The sequence below is a fragment of the Neoarius graeffei genome, chromosome 15 (assembly GCF_027579695.1).
Source record: "Neoarius graeffei isolate fNeoGra1 chromosome 15, fNeoGra1.pri, whole genome shotgun sequence".
Lineage (NCBI taxonomy): Eukaryota > Metazoa > Chordata > Actinopteri > Siluriformes > Ariidae > Neoarius > Neoarius graeffei.
The window spans coordinates 9,288,029-9,305,971 of record NC_083583.1 but is presented as its reverse complement, the minus strand read 5'-3'; the positions used below and the strand labels follow the sequence as shown (position 1 = coordinate 9,305,971).

The following is a 17,943-nucleotide window of genomic DNA, read 5'->3' as shown; positions in this document are numbered from 1 at the left end:
AGATGGCGCTAATGGGTCTCGGCCCAGTGGTTGAGAAACACTGCTCTCGGATACACCATGTAGGCACATAAATCGAATAATTTTGGAAATATATCCCGACATATCAAGTGTGCACAGTTGCAGATTTGCATATCATACAAGAGTCGACTGTTGTCCTTGGCGGAGGTCTGCGCTGTCCGAGTGATGAAATAATGAAAATGTAATATACATTTTATTTTTCTCTGATGAACAAAAAAAAAGTGTTTATTTCATCATTGCTGAAAGAAATGCCTTTTTTTGTCGTTTTATTTTTCTCTCCGAAACAAAGGCATCGGGCGTTTTGCCTAAAGGAGGCCTAATTAAGTAGATTACCACACTATAAAATGTCTTAAAGACCCACTTCTTTCAAGCATTAATACAAGCCAGGCTGTTTGTTTTCCTGGAAAAGAGGCAAGTAGTGAAGCGGGAAAGTGAAAATCCCCAGAATAAAGCTTCCTTTATTGAATTATGAATGCTATTTTTATTTACTTAGCTGCCATTCTCGGAGATGACTCAGTGTCTCTTAAAACAGTAAAATGAAAGCAAGTGAAATGAGCCGCATGAGAAGCTATCACTTAGTTTTGGTTTCGAAATGACACCGACTCTGCAGATGTTTTTTCCCTTTGTTACAGAGATTAACGGAGCTACTTGCACCATTTCCTGCAGGATTTTATCCAGAAAACAATTATGCACACACACACTACCGTTCAAAAGTTTGGGGTCACTTTGAAATGTCCTTATTTTTGAAAGAAAAGCACTGTTCTTTTCAATGAAGATCACTTTAAACTAATCAGAAATCCACTCTATACATTGCTAATGTGGTAAATGACTATTCTAGCTGCAAATGTCTGGTTTTTGGTGCAATATCTCCATAGGTGTATAGAGGCCCATTTCCAGCAACTCTCACTCCAGTGTTCTAATGGTACAATGTGTTTGCTCATTGCCTCAGAAGGCTAATGGATGATTAGAAAACCCTTGTACAATCATGTTAGCACAGCTGAAAACAGTTGAGCTCTTTAGAGAAGCTATAAAACTGACCTTCCTTTGAGCAGATTGAGTTTCTGGAGCATCACATTTGTGGGGTCGATTAAATGCTCAAAATGGCCAGAAAAATGTCTCGACTATATTTTCTATTCATTTTACAACTTATGGTGGTAAATAAAAGTGTGACTTTTCATGGAAAATACAAAATTGTCTGGGTGACCCCAAACTTTTGAACGGTAGTGTAGATATATAAAAAGAAAGTGTATGAATTAATAAATAAATGTGAAACAGATTTGAACCCGATTGCTCAAATCCATTTGAGATTCATGTTAACCACTTGGCAATGCTGATATTATTAAAGGCACCGATTTCGCATATGCAACATGTTCGTAAAGAAGTTAAAATGCTTAATGGTTGTGTTTGAATGGAATTAACTGAGTTTTAAAATATTAACGCAATTACAGTACAAATAAGAGTCTGCTCAGAAAGCTTATAGATCAGAAATCCATCCCTGCTAATTAAATATCTTTCACAGCAACAGAAAGAAGAACATCCAGGATACCAAAGATGGTTCCGGTCCACTTGGACATTTCGTTCTCCAACAGTTTTACCCGAGGAGGTGAGTGTGTCACGATCAGCTGCTTTTATTAGCTCAGAGGAGTTATAATTTTTCCCCCAAGGCCATTACTTTTCACTCAAAATCTCTAGTTAGGTTTCTGGTATTTCAAAAGCCGATTGTCTGTGTTCTCTCAGTCAACGTGACCACAGTTGGACTTCCCGCACACGCCATGTAGACTTTGGTCTGTGGTGAATTCTCAAGTGAAAGCTCAGCAGATGTTTGTTAGCACGATGCTCATGAGTACAGTTTTAGAAGTAAGGAATAAAATGCTGCTCTAGGAAAAAGTTGGTATGATTTACGTCCTGGAGTGTTTTATTCTTCTTGTACCACAGCAGTTTGGTATCTGTATTAAAGAACGGCGCTCGATACCTTTTCCTGTCCATTTATATGGAATGGAACATGAAGTGCGACGTATAACAAATGTATATCCAGAGCGACGTATAACAAACCCTTGAGATACCCACTGGGCAGCTCGGGGAGCAGTTGGGGGGTGGTTAGGTGCTTTGCTCAAGGGCACTTCAGCCATACCTGCTGGTCCAGGAAATCGAACCGGTGACCTTTTGGTCCCAAAGCTGCTTCTCTAACCTTTAGGCCATGTTACAAAGCACTGACACTGGAGACTCCTTCCAAAAATGCTAAATGAACATCTCCAGAGGGGGGAAAAAAAACAAAACATCATCACCTTGTAAAATATTTAACAGTTATTCTACAAGATCGAGTCGTACATGAGCTGATAGCTATGTCCGACTCCATATCCACATTCACTGGATTTTGAGAAAAGGAGCATTTTTATTTTTCGCAAATTCCATAAATAAAATCTTTATACAAAACGTCCGACAAAATTATTTCTGCTTAGGCGGACTTCTTAACCTATCGATGGCTGCATGAATTGACTTTTGTGTTGTGTTTTGGGGGTTTTTTTGGTAGAAAGTGCCGTCTCGCTGTCGTACCGAGGTCTAGAATAGCTTTAGACATTTATTTAATTCTTCCTTGGACATTTCAGTTCTGTAATTTTCAAACTTCTTTGAGCTTTTGAACCAGTCTAAAAAAAAATTCAACAAATTTTAATGCTTAAAGACGAAGAATGTAAACAAACCGACAAAATGACAGGAGCAATTTGTGAAATTCTTGAAAAATAAAAAAAAGATACATTCTTACCATTAAATACTTTTATTCCATATTTTGTTGCTGCTTTTTTCTTTTTTTTTCTTTTTTAAATCCCCCACTGGCCGAAAGGCCCGAAGGGGGATTATCTCCTGGCGATGTCCCTCCCGGGAAGGGTGCTCACTTTCTGAAATCAACTCCTCTCACAATTTTTTGGAGGAATTTCACGAAACTTGACAGGATTCTTTATCTGTCGGTAATACGCATATTGCAATTTTGTTAAATTTGGTCGAATTTTACCAGAGTTACAGGCCTTGATTAACAAAATTCTAATTTGACAATTTCATGAGAGTGTGTTTTCCTTCTGAAATCAACTCCTCTCACAATTTTTTGGAGGAATTTCACCAAACTTGGCAGAAGGTCTTGTTATATGTCGGTAGTACGCATATTGTAATTTTGTTCAATTCAGTCGCATTTTCCCAGAGTTACAGCCCTTGATTAACAACCTTGTACTTTCACAATTTCATGAAGGTGTGCTCGTCTTCTGACATCAACTCCTCTCACAATTTTTGGACGAATTTCTTGAAACTTGGTAAAAGGTCTTGTTATATGACGGTAATACGCATATTGCGATTTAATTTCGTTTGTGAAAATTTTCCCAGAGTTTTGACCCTTGATTAAATAACTTGTACTTTGACAATTTCATGAGGGTGTACGCTCTTCTGAAATCAGCTCCTCTTACAATTTGTGGAGGAATTTCACCAAACTTGGCAAAAGGCTTTGTTATATGACGGTTATACATATATTGAAATTTCGTTTAATTTGGGCAAATTTGACCAGAGTTATGCCCTTGATTATTAACAAACTTGTACTTTGGTAATTTCATCAAGGTGTGCTTGCTTTCTGAAATCAACTTCCCTCACAATTTTTATGATGTCGTGGTGATGTCCGTCCATCCTGGGAAGAGTATTCACCTTCTGAAATCAACTCCTCTCACAGTTTTTGGAGGAATTTCACGAAACTTGGCAGGATTCTTTGTTATATGTCAGTAATACGCATATTGCAATTTTGTTCAATTCAGTCGCATTTTACCAGAATTATGACATAGTTGCCAGCGGGGGATATGGACCGTTTCATGGATACCGCCATTTTGGATTTGGCGCGGTGCACTCCGGGACCGTTTGGGAACAAACAAAGCATCCCATGCAAGATGTCAGCCTATGTGAACTTGTTGTAGACGTTGTGTTAGTAATTAAGTCATTTTTTTGTGTAAAAACAGTTTCGCCCTACAATAACTTGCACTTTGAAGAAATTTCATTCGATCCAATGTTCATGGAAGAACTTATTGAAAAGGCAGCACTTGTATTCAAGGACATCATAATCCCCGAACTCCTGGAAGAGCTCTGTTAGAAAAAGCATCACAGATGACCATAACAACAATGTTACTTCAAGTGACCCAACAGCCTCTGATGAAAGTAAACAGGCTCTTTTATCGGCCACAGATTACCCTTGCCAAGTTTGCAAGCGAGAGTGCATTGAGGAACCACTCGCTCACACAGATATGAGCATTTGTTGTGATAAGTGTGACAGCTGGTGTCACTGGGTGTGTGTTGGCATCAAGGGAGCAGAACGTTTTCTCAGAAGTAAGAAATTGCAATGGTTCTGTGTTCAGTGTAAGGCCTAGCATACTGGAGTGTAACTTCTGTAAACATGTCTTTGAAGATTCTCAATCATCCAGGTCATAGTAAACTGTGGGTGGTAGAAATGGGCAACTGGACTTGCTTGAAAATTCTTGAAAACGTTTCACCTCTCGTCCAAAAGGCTTCCTCAGTTCTGTCTGACTAATAGGGAGTAGCAGGTAAAGAAGCCATTTTTGTCAACCTGGAACGGCCATCACTGAACAGAGGTGGGGGTCTAAGACATCATTTGTCAAACATCTACAAGGTGGTCTTGGACGCTCTTCCCAGACGGCTGGGTGTATGCCAGGACCCAGCTGTTTTCGGTGACTCACAGGAGGACAGAGAGAGTCAGATTACCGTTGATCACCCTAACGGGCAATCCTTTGATCACCCTAATGACTCGCCATTCACACCCAGCCTCCAGTGACCCACACCAACATGATGCCTCAATGACACCTTAGATGAGCTGGTCATCAGAATTCTGATTCTGATCCAGGAGAAGATAAATATCTGATACTCCCTATTAGTCAGACAGAACTGAGGAAGCCTTTTGGACGAGAGGTGAAACGTTTTCAAGAATTTTCAAGCAAGTCCAGTTGCCCATTTCTACCACCCACAACTTCTGTAAAGTTATTGCTGTAATTAAATTGTAATTCTTGTAATTATGTATTTGTCCAGTATACCATGCCATTTTGTAATAGCTTTGCTAACTTGCCACAGTGCATTTGTTGTGTTAAGCAACATCAATATTTTTTGACCATCTTGTTTTGTAATAAAGCACATACCTGTACCGTATATTGGTGGGAGCATGCAATTAATAAAGCTGCATTTATTGGTATAAAATGTGTGATTCTTATACCCTGTCCACACTAGGGATTTTGTACCGATACGATACTACTTTCGTACCCCAACACCTGTCCACACTAGTAACTATACCGGTACTGTAGTGGTATAACCGTATCGGTACGAAACCCACAAATGTATGGGTTTCGAATCGGTACTGTAGCGCTTTGCTGTTAGTCTGGCTAACACAACTTCAAAGCTCTGCGAGCATTTGGTCTGGCATAGATATTAAGCCCAACCGTTTCCCAAAGCGCGTGGTTGACCCGCCTCCCTGAAATGCCTCAGTTTGCTACTGGTCGAAGCCAGAAAAGGCTGTGACGAAGCTTAAACCAATCACATCACTCTTTCCTCTGACGTATGTGACGCGACGGGGCTAACTGATAGATTAAACTCTTACCGAAGCCGGTCGGGAGCAAGGCGAAAACGTCCTTCCTTTCAATAAATACCTCCAGGGCTGCTCTTTGCTCCGTTTTCAATGAGAACTTGCTCCATGTTCGTAATGTTTCTAGTGAACGAAGCGCTTCCGGCATAGATTCTGTAAACAATCTATGGCTTCCGGTCGCAGTTCTACTACGTCACTGCCTTGAACACGCCTCTACCCAGGGCCGTTGGAGATGCTCAAAGTTGATTGGCTCCCGATTTTTCAGGAGCTTGGAAGAGCTGTAGATAGCTTGCCTGGCCAGACTAAGCTCGCAACAGGCCCTCGTGTTGCGTCACGCTTAGGATGGGCGGGCCCAGGCTACTTCGCTGTAGTGTGGACAGATGAAGCGGCTCTGTATCGATACAAATATAATGCGCATGCGCAAAGTCACACACCTCAATCGATGTCTTCGCTGAATAAAATAGTGAAGAACGGAGATTCGTTTGTTTCTTTCTCAACTGCCTCGCGCGTTTTATACGATTCGACTGAATAAATGACCACCAGAAATACAGACTGTACATTGACAACAAAAAGCACACACACACACACGTTGTTTCATCCGCCATATATTCTCGGAAGGAAGTTACTCGGTAACCACGGAAACATTTCGCGCACGCGCATTTCAACTACCGTGAAAGAAAACCGCAAACATTTCTTGCTAGTGTGGACAGATGCACTAAACTGTACCGGTATACTTTGTATCGATACAGTTATACCACTTTCGTACCGGTATAAGTGTGAACACAGCATTAAACTCTCAATTTTCATTCACCCCACAATCAAGTTCTAACCTTCCTTAGAGCAATATCATAATTACAGCACTAATCCTTTAGCATTAAAAGTCATGAATCAATATAATGAACGCATAATATTTAGCAATACTGAAAGTGATGGTTCACTAAACGATGGAGTTGTCCATTTTACTCTAGGAGTAAAACACACACTGGCAGGACAAATAAGTACGAGGCTTTTATGACTTAATTACTAACACAACATCTACAACAAGTTCGCGTAGGCTGACATCTCGCATGGGATGCTTTGTTTGTTCCCAAACGGTCCCAGAATGCACCGCGCCAAATCCAAAATGGCGGTATCCGTGAAACGGCTGATTGTGCTCTCGGCGCACACTTGTTTGTATTTTTTGGGGGTTTTGTTTTCGAGTAGAGTTTTTATTTCCTCCTCAACATGCTCCGCCATTTTATTTTTCTCTACTCACGGTATATGAGCTGATAGCCTAGTAGGAGAGTAGCCAATCGGAGCGAGCGATTGCTCATATCCAGTGAATGTGGATAGAATAATACATGCGATTTTGCACTGCAAGCAGAATTGCTGGCAGAGCCAAGTAAGTCTAACTGTGGATGCACAGTACTTACAGTACACGACACGCCCACTTTTCTGAGTCGCTATCTGGCACCCTACAGCAGCCTTATTTGACCTCAGGTTAGGGTTCGGGTTAAGATTAGGTTTTGGGTTTCAAACTTCTGGCAGTACTTCCAGACGTTCGCATACAGTTCTTTCAGGGGGTGTGTCATGTCCTGAAGTGGGTGTGTCTTGTCATCTGCGAGACTACAGATAGACCCTTCTCAGCAGATCTCCAGTTAGAAATTTCTTCAACATTTTCAGCAATCTCAACCGACAACGATGATCACTGATCATATTCTAGTATAACGGTTTCCTTTAAACGGCTCGTTGATCCATGTACCGTGAAACTGGGAGTGAAAGGGCGTGACCTTGGAGTCGTGATTAAGGCCAGCAGTGCTGTAATTTGGGCTAAATGCGGCTGCCACAAGCGATGACTCAGACATCAGAGCTCAAACTCGTGCTTTCCTTTCTTAGAGAAATGTACCATTGCTTCATCAGCAGGTGCAACCATTTAGAGTGCAATCCGATTACAGAGAAACACTTCCAATGTCTTGAACTTTTCAGAAATGTGGAATTGGCTCACTTGGCATGATGTCACAAGTCATCAGCGTGCACAGGCTTGTGCCGAGGTGTGACAGCACAAACCGGAGTAGGAATAATAAGAAAAATATTCATCGATGATTGCAGCCGTAAGGTTAGATCACTAGGTCAACTTCAGTAATAAAGTAATAGAGGAACGAGGTCATAAGTACGGCACTTGAGTTACATCTCTTCATGCGTATATTTAACCCTTCATCAGTCCATCCATCATTTTGATTCATGTTGGCACTCACTTTGTAACTGCTGCTGTTTTAAAGGAATATTCCTTCTTTTTTTCTTTTTCAACCTAATCTCTATCCACTCTATCTCTAATGCATGTGTGATCACCACAGACAGGAACTCACTTACAATAGAAGTCTAAGAGAAGTTGGTGAACTCCAAAGAAATTCAACCTTCAAAAATGTTCAGGAGATGAGAGAAAATCTTACCAAAGCTGAGTTCTTTCAACTTTCCAATACAGGAAAAAAAAATAGTTCCAGTTACTTCGCTGAAGGTTTTGTGGTATCCATCAGAACCTCACGACTCCACAGGTTCTTCCTCTTAAAGTAGTTCAACTTCAAATTGACGAGTTATACAAGTGTATATCCACAGGCCTTTTTTTTTTTTTTTTTTTAGCTCTCTGAACATTCAGTTCTTCACAGCATGGATTTCACAAGGTGTTGGAAACATATTTTCTTTTGAGTTTCTGGTCCATGTTGGAATGATCACATATTGTAAGGCCCTGGTTACACTAGCCAAGTATTTGCTCATGATGGATTTACGAATGCTTGGCGGTGAAAAATTGGTAGCATCGCCGTTCAATCATTTGATGCACAGCAAATGTTCTTCGAGCTTTACGAGTTGTGGGTTATTTTTTTGGCGTCTCCCCACCTCGTGAGTGGCCAAAAACATTGCAGAACATTTCAATGCATGGATTTACATTTGGTGGCGATGTGTTCATCTGCAAACTAAGCAGTGAATACTCGTAGATGGGTTTGGGAATATTTCCCGAAGCTCAAGGAAACTTCAAGGAGCCTCTTGAAGATGTATTTGTCTCGAATCCATATCCCTGGTGCTCACGGGAGCCTCGGCAACACAGCGGCTCGGCATCGCCTAACCTTCGCCAAGACTTAAGTGCATTTACGTTTGGGGATCCTTCGGAGCGCATTGTGCGTGCTCTTGGGACCCGGTCATTATGGGAAACACCTGATGCTGATTTGAGCGCAGTCAGCATGCGCATATAAGGACGCTGTTTTCACAGAGACTTGGCGAAGTATTGTCAGGTATGCAGCGGTAGATGATACACAAATGAAACCAAAAGCGGAGTCATAAATGTGACGGTGATAATGGTGATGCTTCACAAAGCCTCTGTGTCCTTATATGCCAGTGCTGATTACGCTCAAATCCGCATCAGGTGTTTCCCATAACGACTGGGTCCTGTGAGTGGGCATGGCCGCTCGAGCATGTGAAGGCGTGACGGTCAAGTATTAGCCTGCTGTGTGACCACAACGTTTACCTCGCCTGTTTATCGCCATGCATTGTCACCAAAACGCCTCATTTTCATCGATCGCAAAGCATCGCGAGCTATAGTGAGACCGTAGCTTAATTACTGAAGATTTGTCAAGAACGCTGAACTTGCTGCCATGTTCATGGAACCGCTTTGAGAAGACTGTGCAACTTGGTGCATTATCATGCTCTAAGTAGCTATTATATGTTGTATGGGGGGAATTTATCAATGCCCATGGTTTGGGAATAGGACGTTCAACAGGCACATACGGTTGTTGTGATCAGATATCTGCATTCCTTTGGCTGCATAGTCCGAGATGGGTAAATTGTGTTCGTAAAGGGATGTGAGATCATCAACAATACTCAGATATCCTGTTGTATTCAAACTGCTCGAAGAGGCTAAGAAACTATTCCCCACACCATTAAACTACCTCCACCAGCCTGGATTCAACTGGAACGATGTAGTCTTCTGCTGTTGTCCAGCGCGACGTGCAACATACCCGGAGCAGCAGGGGAGTAGTTGGAGGTTCGGTGCCTTGCTCAAGGGCACTTCACCCATTCCTGCTGGTCCAGGGAATCAAACTGGTGACTTTTTGGTCCCAAAGCCACTTCTCTAACCATTAGGCCATGGCTTCCAACCCAATTCCCACTCAATGCTAAATCAATAAAGCAAACACAAGTCTTCATTCAGGCCATTTTTCATCATTGGACGTTTTTGACAGTCAAAAGTATCCAAGAAGTCATCGATTTGTCAGACTTGCCCAGTCAGCATAGCTCTTTTAGGTTGATCTCTTACTGATCCAGTACCAAAGGGTTCATATTGGATCTTCTTTTCTGTACCAAGCTGGCACCAATAGAAATGAATACTGTACAGCATACCTAAAGCAGCCTGGGGAGCAGTTGGGGGTTAGGTGCCTTGCTCAAGGGCACTTCAGCCATTCCTGCTGGTCCAGGGAATCAAACCGGTGACCTTTTGCTTCTCTAACCATTAGGCCATAGCTTCCCCACATGACTTTGTGGATTGGATGATCGCACGAATGAGCAGGTGTTTAATGAAATGTTTTTATTAAAGTGGCTGGTGAATGTAGAGCTTTTAATTTCCCAGCGTCTTGGATTGAATAATTCATGAAAGAATTCTACCAGAAAGTTTCGTTTCTAGTTGGTTTATTCGTGGAGTCATACAGCTGTCCTTAGACTTCTATTCCAAATGAGTTTGGAGTAAACGGGCTGGGTTTTTTAAAAATATATATATTTTTAGTTCATAGGAACATCACTACCCAATGGAGCTATATCGAAAAATTAGTTTGAAAAGCACTTGGAGGGATGAGTTTGTGTTTGTAGTGTGTGATTTCTCTTTCTCTCTCTCTCTCCATCTTTTATCTCCCAGTACTTGGGTACAAGGACAAACTATTCACTCACACAAACCAAGCTAAAGGGAGACTCCACAATCAAGGTATAGTTCCTCTTTAACTAATCTGCTCATGTTTCTGTCACAAATCTTCCTTATAACACATTTCCGTCTGCCAGGTCACGGCCTTCTGCCCTAACCCCTGGTCTGTAGAGTTCACCATGTCATCTCGGCTCACCACAAACCTCACCGATGTCCTCAGTTCCCCTCTGTAAGCGTACAGCGAGCGCTAAGGGCTCTGGTTGTTTTGTGGTGTGTAGGAGCAGGTCTGTGCTGACTCAAGAACAGCATTCTGGTTTATGTTCGTCGGGACATTCCAGCTTACGACAGCAATTTAAGCGAGCTTTGGTATCGACTGCAAGCAGATGGCGGATCGTTCAGTGCTCTGAGGGTGAAACAATTCAATTCCTAGCACAGGAAGAATGATCTCTGAGTTAGGAGTGAAATTTTAGGTGAAATTCAACTCATTGAATTTTATTCCCCTGACATGATGCTGAGCTAACAAACACGGTACCGGTACCTTGTTCGGGTCTTCCTTCATCCTCCGTTGTATGTTTTTTGTGGAAAAAGTATTTCGCTTTCTGACAGTTGTCCTTGTCTCATCTTTTGATGAAAGGTGTATGGGCGAGTCTGCGCTCCAGCAACAGGTTCAGCCAGCACCTCTCCGCAGCCGACGTCGGAGCACGGCTGGCAGGCAAAGATCTGACGCCCCCTGCAGGAAGCGAAAGCCTCCAGAAGCAGCTCCTTAAGCACCAGGCGGCTCTGTATATCTTTGGAGAAAAGTCTCACCTCAGGGTACGGGCTTCGGTGATTTAAACAAAGGCGTATGATTTATTCAGATAGGGGTTAGTTGTGTTTTTTGGGTTTTTTTTTTCTTTCTTTTAAAATATGATGTGCTAGTTAATGTGGTTAAGCGGTCAATGGTGTCCGTGTTCTCGTCCTCCTCCAGAAGCATATTATGCTTATAAATCATCTTAGTCAGAATCTAATCTAATTTAAAAATATATCCGATTCAAGTAGTCATATCATTATATATATTTTTTGGAAGTAATTTTTATTAGTTTGTTTTTTTTAACGAAAGGAGTTCCTGACGACATTTTTAAGAATCAGCTCTTGAAAAAGCTTCCTTGCAACAAGTCGTGTTATTTTCCCAGACCGGAAAAAAAAGAAAAATATTCAAAAGAGGCTCGTATAACTCAAAGTGCCATTCCACCATTGGATGTATTCTTTGGCATAAAATACAATATATTTTATGACAACATGACTAGACAGAGAAATCTTTTAGCTTCAAAATGATATATCAAACATTAATTTTTTGACAACGACAAGTATATTAATTTTGCGACCAAAGTCACCTACCCTTTTAATTTCGGCGCGGTAGTGAAATGTGATGTCATCGGCAGGTTCCCCTTCTTGTGTCGGTCTATTTTTAGACCAGGAAACCCCCAAAGTGAGAGAGTCATTTCTCCTCGTATATGGGGGCCAAAAAAATTGCGAAAAATTTTGAGTTAATCTTTCAGTTAGCTAGATTTATTGGTATTAGCTAGATTTATTGGTATTATTTTTATCACGTTCTATCCGCCATTGCTGATAATATGTGCCACGTCACGTGGTACACAAGAAGGGGAACCTGCCGATGACATCACGCGCGGAAATTAAAAGGGTAGGTGACTTTGGTCGCAAAATTAATATACTTGTCGTTGTCAAAAAATTATGTTTGATGTATCATTTTGAAGCTAAAAGATTTCTCTATCTAGTGATACCATTTATATATGTTGTCAAAATATATTGTATTTTATGCCAAAGAATACATCCAGTGGTGGAATGGCACTTTAAGGATTATATGGATAACTACCATCAAGCCACGTTATGATTCCAGTACAAATATGTAAGGTTCGCTAATGAGATCGTATCACCACGGAACATGCGGGTTCAGAGGAACAGCCAGCATTTACAAACTCCTCAGGTCTATTCATCGTCATTCAGATGCAACGTCTTGATCACAGAGTATCCATATTGCCCAAATTCGCAAATATGCACAAATATTTTGCTACAGACGTCAGCGCGAGACGCTCCAGGTCTGAATACAGCTTTAGGGTTGAGGTTTCATGTTTCATCATGAGATATCATCTGATAACATTCCATAACCCTGGAGTGGAGCTCATCTTTTTGGCCTTGAAGCTCATATTCCTGGATAATAATAAATCTCCTAACTGATAAGGTATTAACGTCTGCTTATGAGGATAATTTATCAATATAATTCACCTTGGCGAAAAGTCCATTCCCCGTATTTGAACCACAGAGAGAGCTACTATTGCTCTTTGGTGCACGGTGGAAAATTGATCGTGTTTTTTTTGGCTTGCTGATGAGCTCAGAGGAATTAATATTCAGATCGGCATTTATGCAGACCGAGTTCTTGGCTGCTCGTGTGCGCTTTTGCATTCTTTTCATGCTCGGTAAATTGTAGAGGTCGTTTCGTTTTGTATGATCCGCTGAGCATGAACAATAATTACTCAGCATTATCCCGGTGATTGCAGAGTTTGTACTGCTGCAGCCATGTTTCAGAATCTTTCTTTGATTAAACCCTGTTTTACGCTGTAGGCTTGTAAGGTTATTTTAAGGTTACCTTTTTAAGGTTATCGCGATCTTGGGCGAATTCAGATTATAGCAGACCGTTTCTGGAGTTAACGTGTTTTCTACGTCGTCAGCGTTTCAGGTTTTGTGTCTTCCAGAGACGTCCTTCTATTCTAGTCTATTCTATTCAAAGTCCTTTCCGTGTCATCAAGGCACATTGGTTGGCACCGATGTCTGTTTTAGTAGCCCTCGGTTTCTCGCCTATTATATAGCTAGAGTTACAGTGGGGGGGCTAGTCCTCTGGTAACCGCGAGAGGTTGATCCCCTATCCACATCTGTATTGCGGCGCCTTGCCAGATGGCACTAGGTACCATTTTTATGATGGTCTTTGGTGTTCACCCCTTGTACATATTCTATAATCCACTGTGCGGTTGGGAATTTCCAGTGGCCAGGCCCAGGCTGTTGATAACGGTACCAAAACCAATATTGGGTTTACATGGTCTCACAGTTTTTTTTCCAAGATTAATACTGCTCGAAATGATTGCACATTTACAATTTGTCATCAGTCTAAATGTACACTGTTAATATTGTTGGCCAGAGTTATAGTGCTGAGTAGTTGGAACATGTATTTCGGGTAAACAATGCAGAAAGTGAAAGGGCTGTATGGGCGATAATATAGGGATGACCGATTAAAAGCTTCTGTGCTGACGAAAAATACCCTGGAACCAGTAACTAGACATATAAAAGCAATCTAATCGCATCACGTTTCCGCTTGCATCCGATATTTGAACATCGAAACGGATTATATGGTCCAGTATTGTACCATTATCAGTAGCCTGGGCCTGGCCACTGGAAATTCCCAACCGCACAGTAGATTATGGGATACGGTGGTGCTTGAAAGTTTGTGAACCCTTGAGAATTTTCTATATTTCTGCATAAATATGACCTAAAACATTATCAGATTTTCACACAAGTCCTAAAAGTAGATAAAGAGAACCCAGTTAAACAAATGAGAAAAAAATATTATATGTGGTCATTTATTTATTGAGGAAAATGATCCAATATTACACATTTGTGAGTGGCAAAAGTATGTGAACCTCTAGGATTAGCAGTTAATTTGAAGGTGAAATTAGAGTCAGGTGTTTTCAATCAATGGGATGACAATCAGGTGTGAGTGGGCACCCTGTTTTATTTAAAGAACAGGAATCTATCAAAGTCTGATCTTCACAACACATTTGTGGAAGTGGATCATGGCACAAACAAAGGAGATTTCTGAGGACCTCAGAAAAAGCGTTGTTGATGCTCATCAGGCTGGAAAAGGTTACAAAACCATCTCTAAAGAGTTTGGACTCCACGAATCCACAGTCAGACAGATTGTGTACAAATGGAGGAAATTCAAGACCGTTGTTACCCTCCTCAGGAGTGGTGGACCAACAAAGATCACTCCAAGAGCAAGGTGTGTAATAGTCGGCGAGGTCACAAAGGACCCCAGGGTAACTTCTAAGCAACTGAAGGCCTCTCTCACATTGGCTAATGTTAATGTTCATGAGTCCACCATCAGGAGAACACTGAACAACAATGGTGTGCATGGCAGGGTTGCAAGGAGAAAGCCACTGCTCTCCAAAAAGAACATTGCTGTTCGTCTGCAGTTTGCTAAAGATCACGTGGACAAGCCAGAAGGCTATTGGAAAAATGTTTTGTGGACGGATGAGACCAAAATAGAACTTTTTGGTTTAAATGAGGAGCGTTATGTTTGGAGAAAGGAAAACACTGCATTCCAGCATAAGAACCTTATCCCATCTGTGAAACATGGTGGTGGTAGTATCATGGTTTGGGCCTGTTTTGCTGCATCTGGGCCAGGACGGCTTGCCATCATTGATGGAACAATGAATTCTGAATTATACCAGCGAATTCTAAAGGAAAATATCAGGACATCTGTCCATGAACTAAATCTCAAGAGAAGGTGGGTCATGCAGCAAGACAACGACCCTAAGCACATAAGTCGTTCTACCAAAGAATGGTTAAAGAAGAATAAAGTTAATGTTTTGGAATGGCCAAGTCAAAGTCCTGACCTTAATCCAATCCAAATGTTGTGGAAGGACCTGAAGTGAGCAGTTCATGTGAGGAAACCCACCAACATCCCAGAGCTGAAATTGTTCTGTACGGAGGAACGGGCTAAAATTCCTCCAAGCCGGTGTGCAGGACTGATCAACAGTTACCGCAAACGTTTAGTTACAGTTATTGCTGCACAAGGGGGTCACACCAGATACTGAAAGCAAAGGTTCACATACTTTTGCCACTCACAGATATGTAATATTGGATCATTTTCCTCAATAAATAAATGACCAAGTATAATATTTTTGTCTCATTTGTTTAACTGAGTTCTCTTTATCTACTTTTAGGACTTGTGTGAAAATCTGATGTTGTTTTAGGTCATATTTATGCAGAAATATAGAAAATTCTAAAGGGTTCACAAACTTTCAAGCACACTGTATGTGTAAGGGGCGAATGACCCGACCGCGAGTAGAACTCACGATCTCCAAGTCAAGAGGCGGACACGCTAACCACTAGGGCAGCTCTTTGGTCCGTCCTTCTATTGGTGGCTTGAAACGAGCATTGTAGCAGACTTCACTGCGACAGCTTTGTCGTCGGCTCATGACAGCATTCTAAAACTGCGAATGTCAACCAAAGATGTCTTTTATGATCGTGATTTTGTCAACAAATTTGGTCCGAACGTCACGCAATCCGGTGTAAACCTGACTTTAGACTTGTACGAAGTATATAACGCACTCAAACTGCAATAAAACCGAGCTCTGGCTTTTCCAGGGCTTCAAGCTGGACTCCATGCTGAACTGCGAGCTGGTGCCAGTGGAGTTTGCGGACACGCGGCAGACCAAGGCCTCCTTCAAAAAACTTTTGCGGGCGTGCGCTCCAAGTGCTACGTCTACCGATTCCAACGACTCGTTCCTTAAAGCCCTGGAGGAGAGCGAATGGATCCTGCAGGTGAGTTTCATCCACGAGTTCATTCGCTTCTAAGCAGGCCTTGATGTAAAGACCCTAACTGGCTTCATTTATTTGCCACTTTGGAGGCTATACGCACTCTGAATACAGTCTGTAGTAGATACACCCGTCCAGGGTGCACTCGCACCTCGTCTTCCTGGGATGGGGTACTCTACAAATCCTTATTATGTTAAATTATTATAATTATTGTAGCTAAGCAGTCAGTACTTGTAAGATCCTGTGGCTCCGCCTACCTTAACGCCACCCTGATTTTAACCCCTGGTTATATTTCCACTCACCGGACACTTTATTAGGAACACACACACACCCATCCATCCATCTGCTGTTTGATGCAGTTCTCTAATCCGCCGATGCTTTGAATGCATAAACTCATGCAGATACAAATCAAGAGCTTCAGTTAATTAATGTTCACTTCAAACATCAGAACGGGAAAACTTGCGATCTCAAAGTGTGACTTTCTTTCACTGTGGCATGGGTGTTGGTTTGAGTATTTCAGAAACTGCTGATCTCCTGGGGTTTTAGTCTCTACACAGAATGGTGCGAAAAACAAAAAAAAACACTGTTCTGTGGGTGGAAACAAACGCCTTGTTGATAAGAGAGTTCAGAGTAAAATGGCCAGATTGAGCAGTTCGAGCTGCCAGGAAGGATATAGTAGCTTATATACGGTATAGACCCTTTTCACGTGACGTCACGACAAACGCGGCCGCCATTTTGGACATGTACTACCAGTAGTTTACCACAGCCAACATTGAGGAACGGCAGCAAAGAAAGTGTTTATTTTCAGCAAGACTTCCATCATGCCACTATATTGTTGTGCACCTGGATGTAGTAACCATCAACAAACAAGGCAAGGGTTATCATTTTATCGGATCCCGACGGAGAAGATGGATAGCGGCCATTAACAGGAAAGATTGGCAGCCCTCGGCATACCAACGCTTGTGTAGTGACCACTTTGTTGGAGGTAAGACGAATAAAATTAGCCAGAAAAGGCATTACATTGCTGTTAACATTCTGTGGCAGCGAGTGTGTAACCAAATAGGCTAAAATAACCCATTGTAACCTCTTTGTTCTTCTGTAGTAGCTAATGTCAACAACATAGTAGCTATTATGTTACTGTAGCAATGTTTACGTTCAGTCATTTGGATGACTGTTAAAACCTTTCAGTCTCAAGTTTTTCCCTTTACTGTATTTACGATCCGGCAGCTATTTACACCGGATCCAGTGTAAATAGCTGCCGGAGCCAACGTCCGAGGTTCCGGAGCACGCTCCGGAACCTCGGACGTTGGCTCCGGCAGCTATTTACCTGTACAGGGCTTAATTTGAGGGGGAACGTAAGCATTGCTACAGTAACATACTAGCTACTATGTTGTTGACATTAGCTAGTGCTAACAGCTAGCTGCTAGTACACTGCTACAGCACAGACACCGACCCTAATAATACAGTTCTTGGTCATTGCCTGGTAACAGCAAATTTATAACGGGCCATGTCTCAACAGACTAAGAAGTTATTTCAATGACATTTAATAACATTTTGTTTATCCTGAGGACTGAAAGTAAATGAAAATGTGAACAAACCTTAGCTGTAATAAGATGGCGACCACCGGCTCCAGGGACGACCCGCTGATGTAGGCATGTTACCCAGCCTGACACAAAATATGTGTAGGCATCCAAACTCTTATACGCTTTCAGATCAATACCTGTGTATGGCGATGGGTTTTTAACGACATAGGTATACAGATCATGTGGGCCGAAGTCAGGTAAAGACGAGGGCTTCGTGTACTTCCGTACGTCAGTGAACAATCCTGGTGGAAGCAGGTAAACGTCGT

At 41.8% G+C, this 17,943-nt stretch overlaps 1 protein-coding gene across 2 annotated transcripts in view; it reads left to right on the top strand.

Annotated features, from left to right (window-relative positions):
- sbf2 (SET binding factor 2) overlaps positions 1–17,943 on the top strand; it is a 368,376-nt gene that overhangs the window by 311,869 nt on the left and 38,564 nt on the right. The window contains exons 29-32 of one of the 2 annotated variants that reach the window (XM_060940827.1): positions 1,538–1,621; positions 10,503–10,568; positions 11,140–11,318; positions 15,924–16,100. In XM_060940827.1, the coding sequence (XP_060796810.1) occupies positions 1,538–1,621; positions 10,503–10,568; positions 11,140–11,318; positions 15,924–16,100 (506 nt within the window). The remainder of the gene's footprint in view (positions 1–1,537; positions 1,622–10,502; positions 10,569–11,139; positions 11,319–15,923; positions 16,101–17,943) is intronic. The other variant, XM_060940828.1, reaches the window with a different exon arrangement.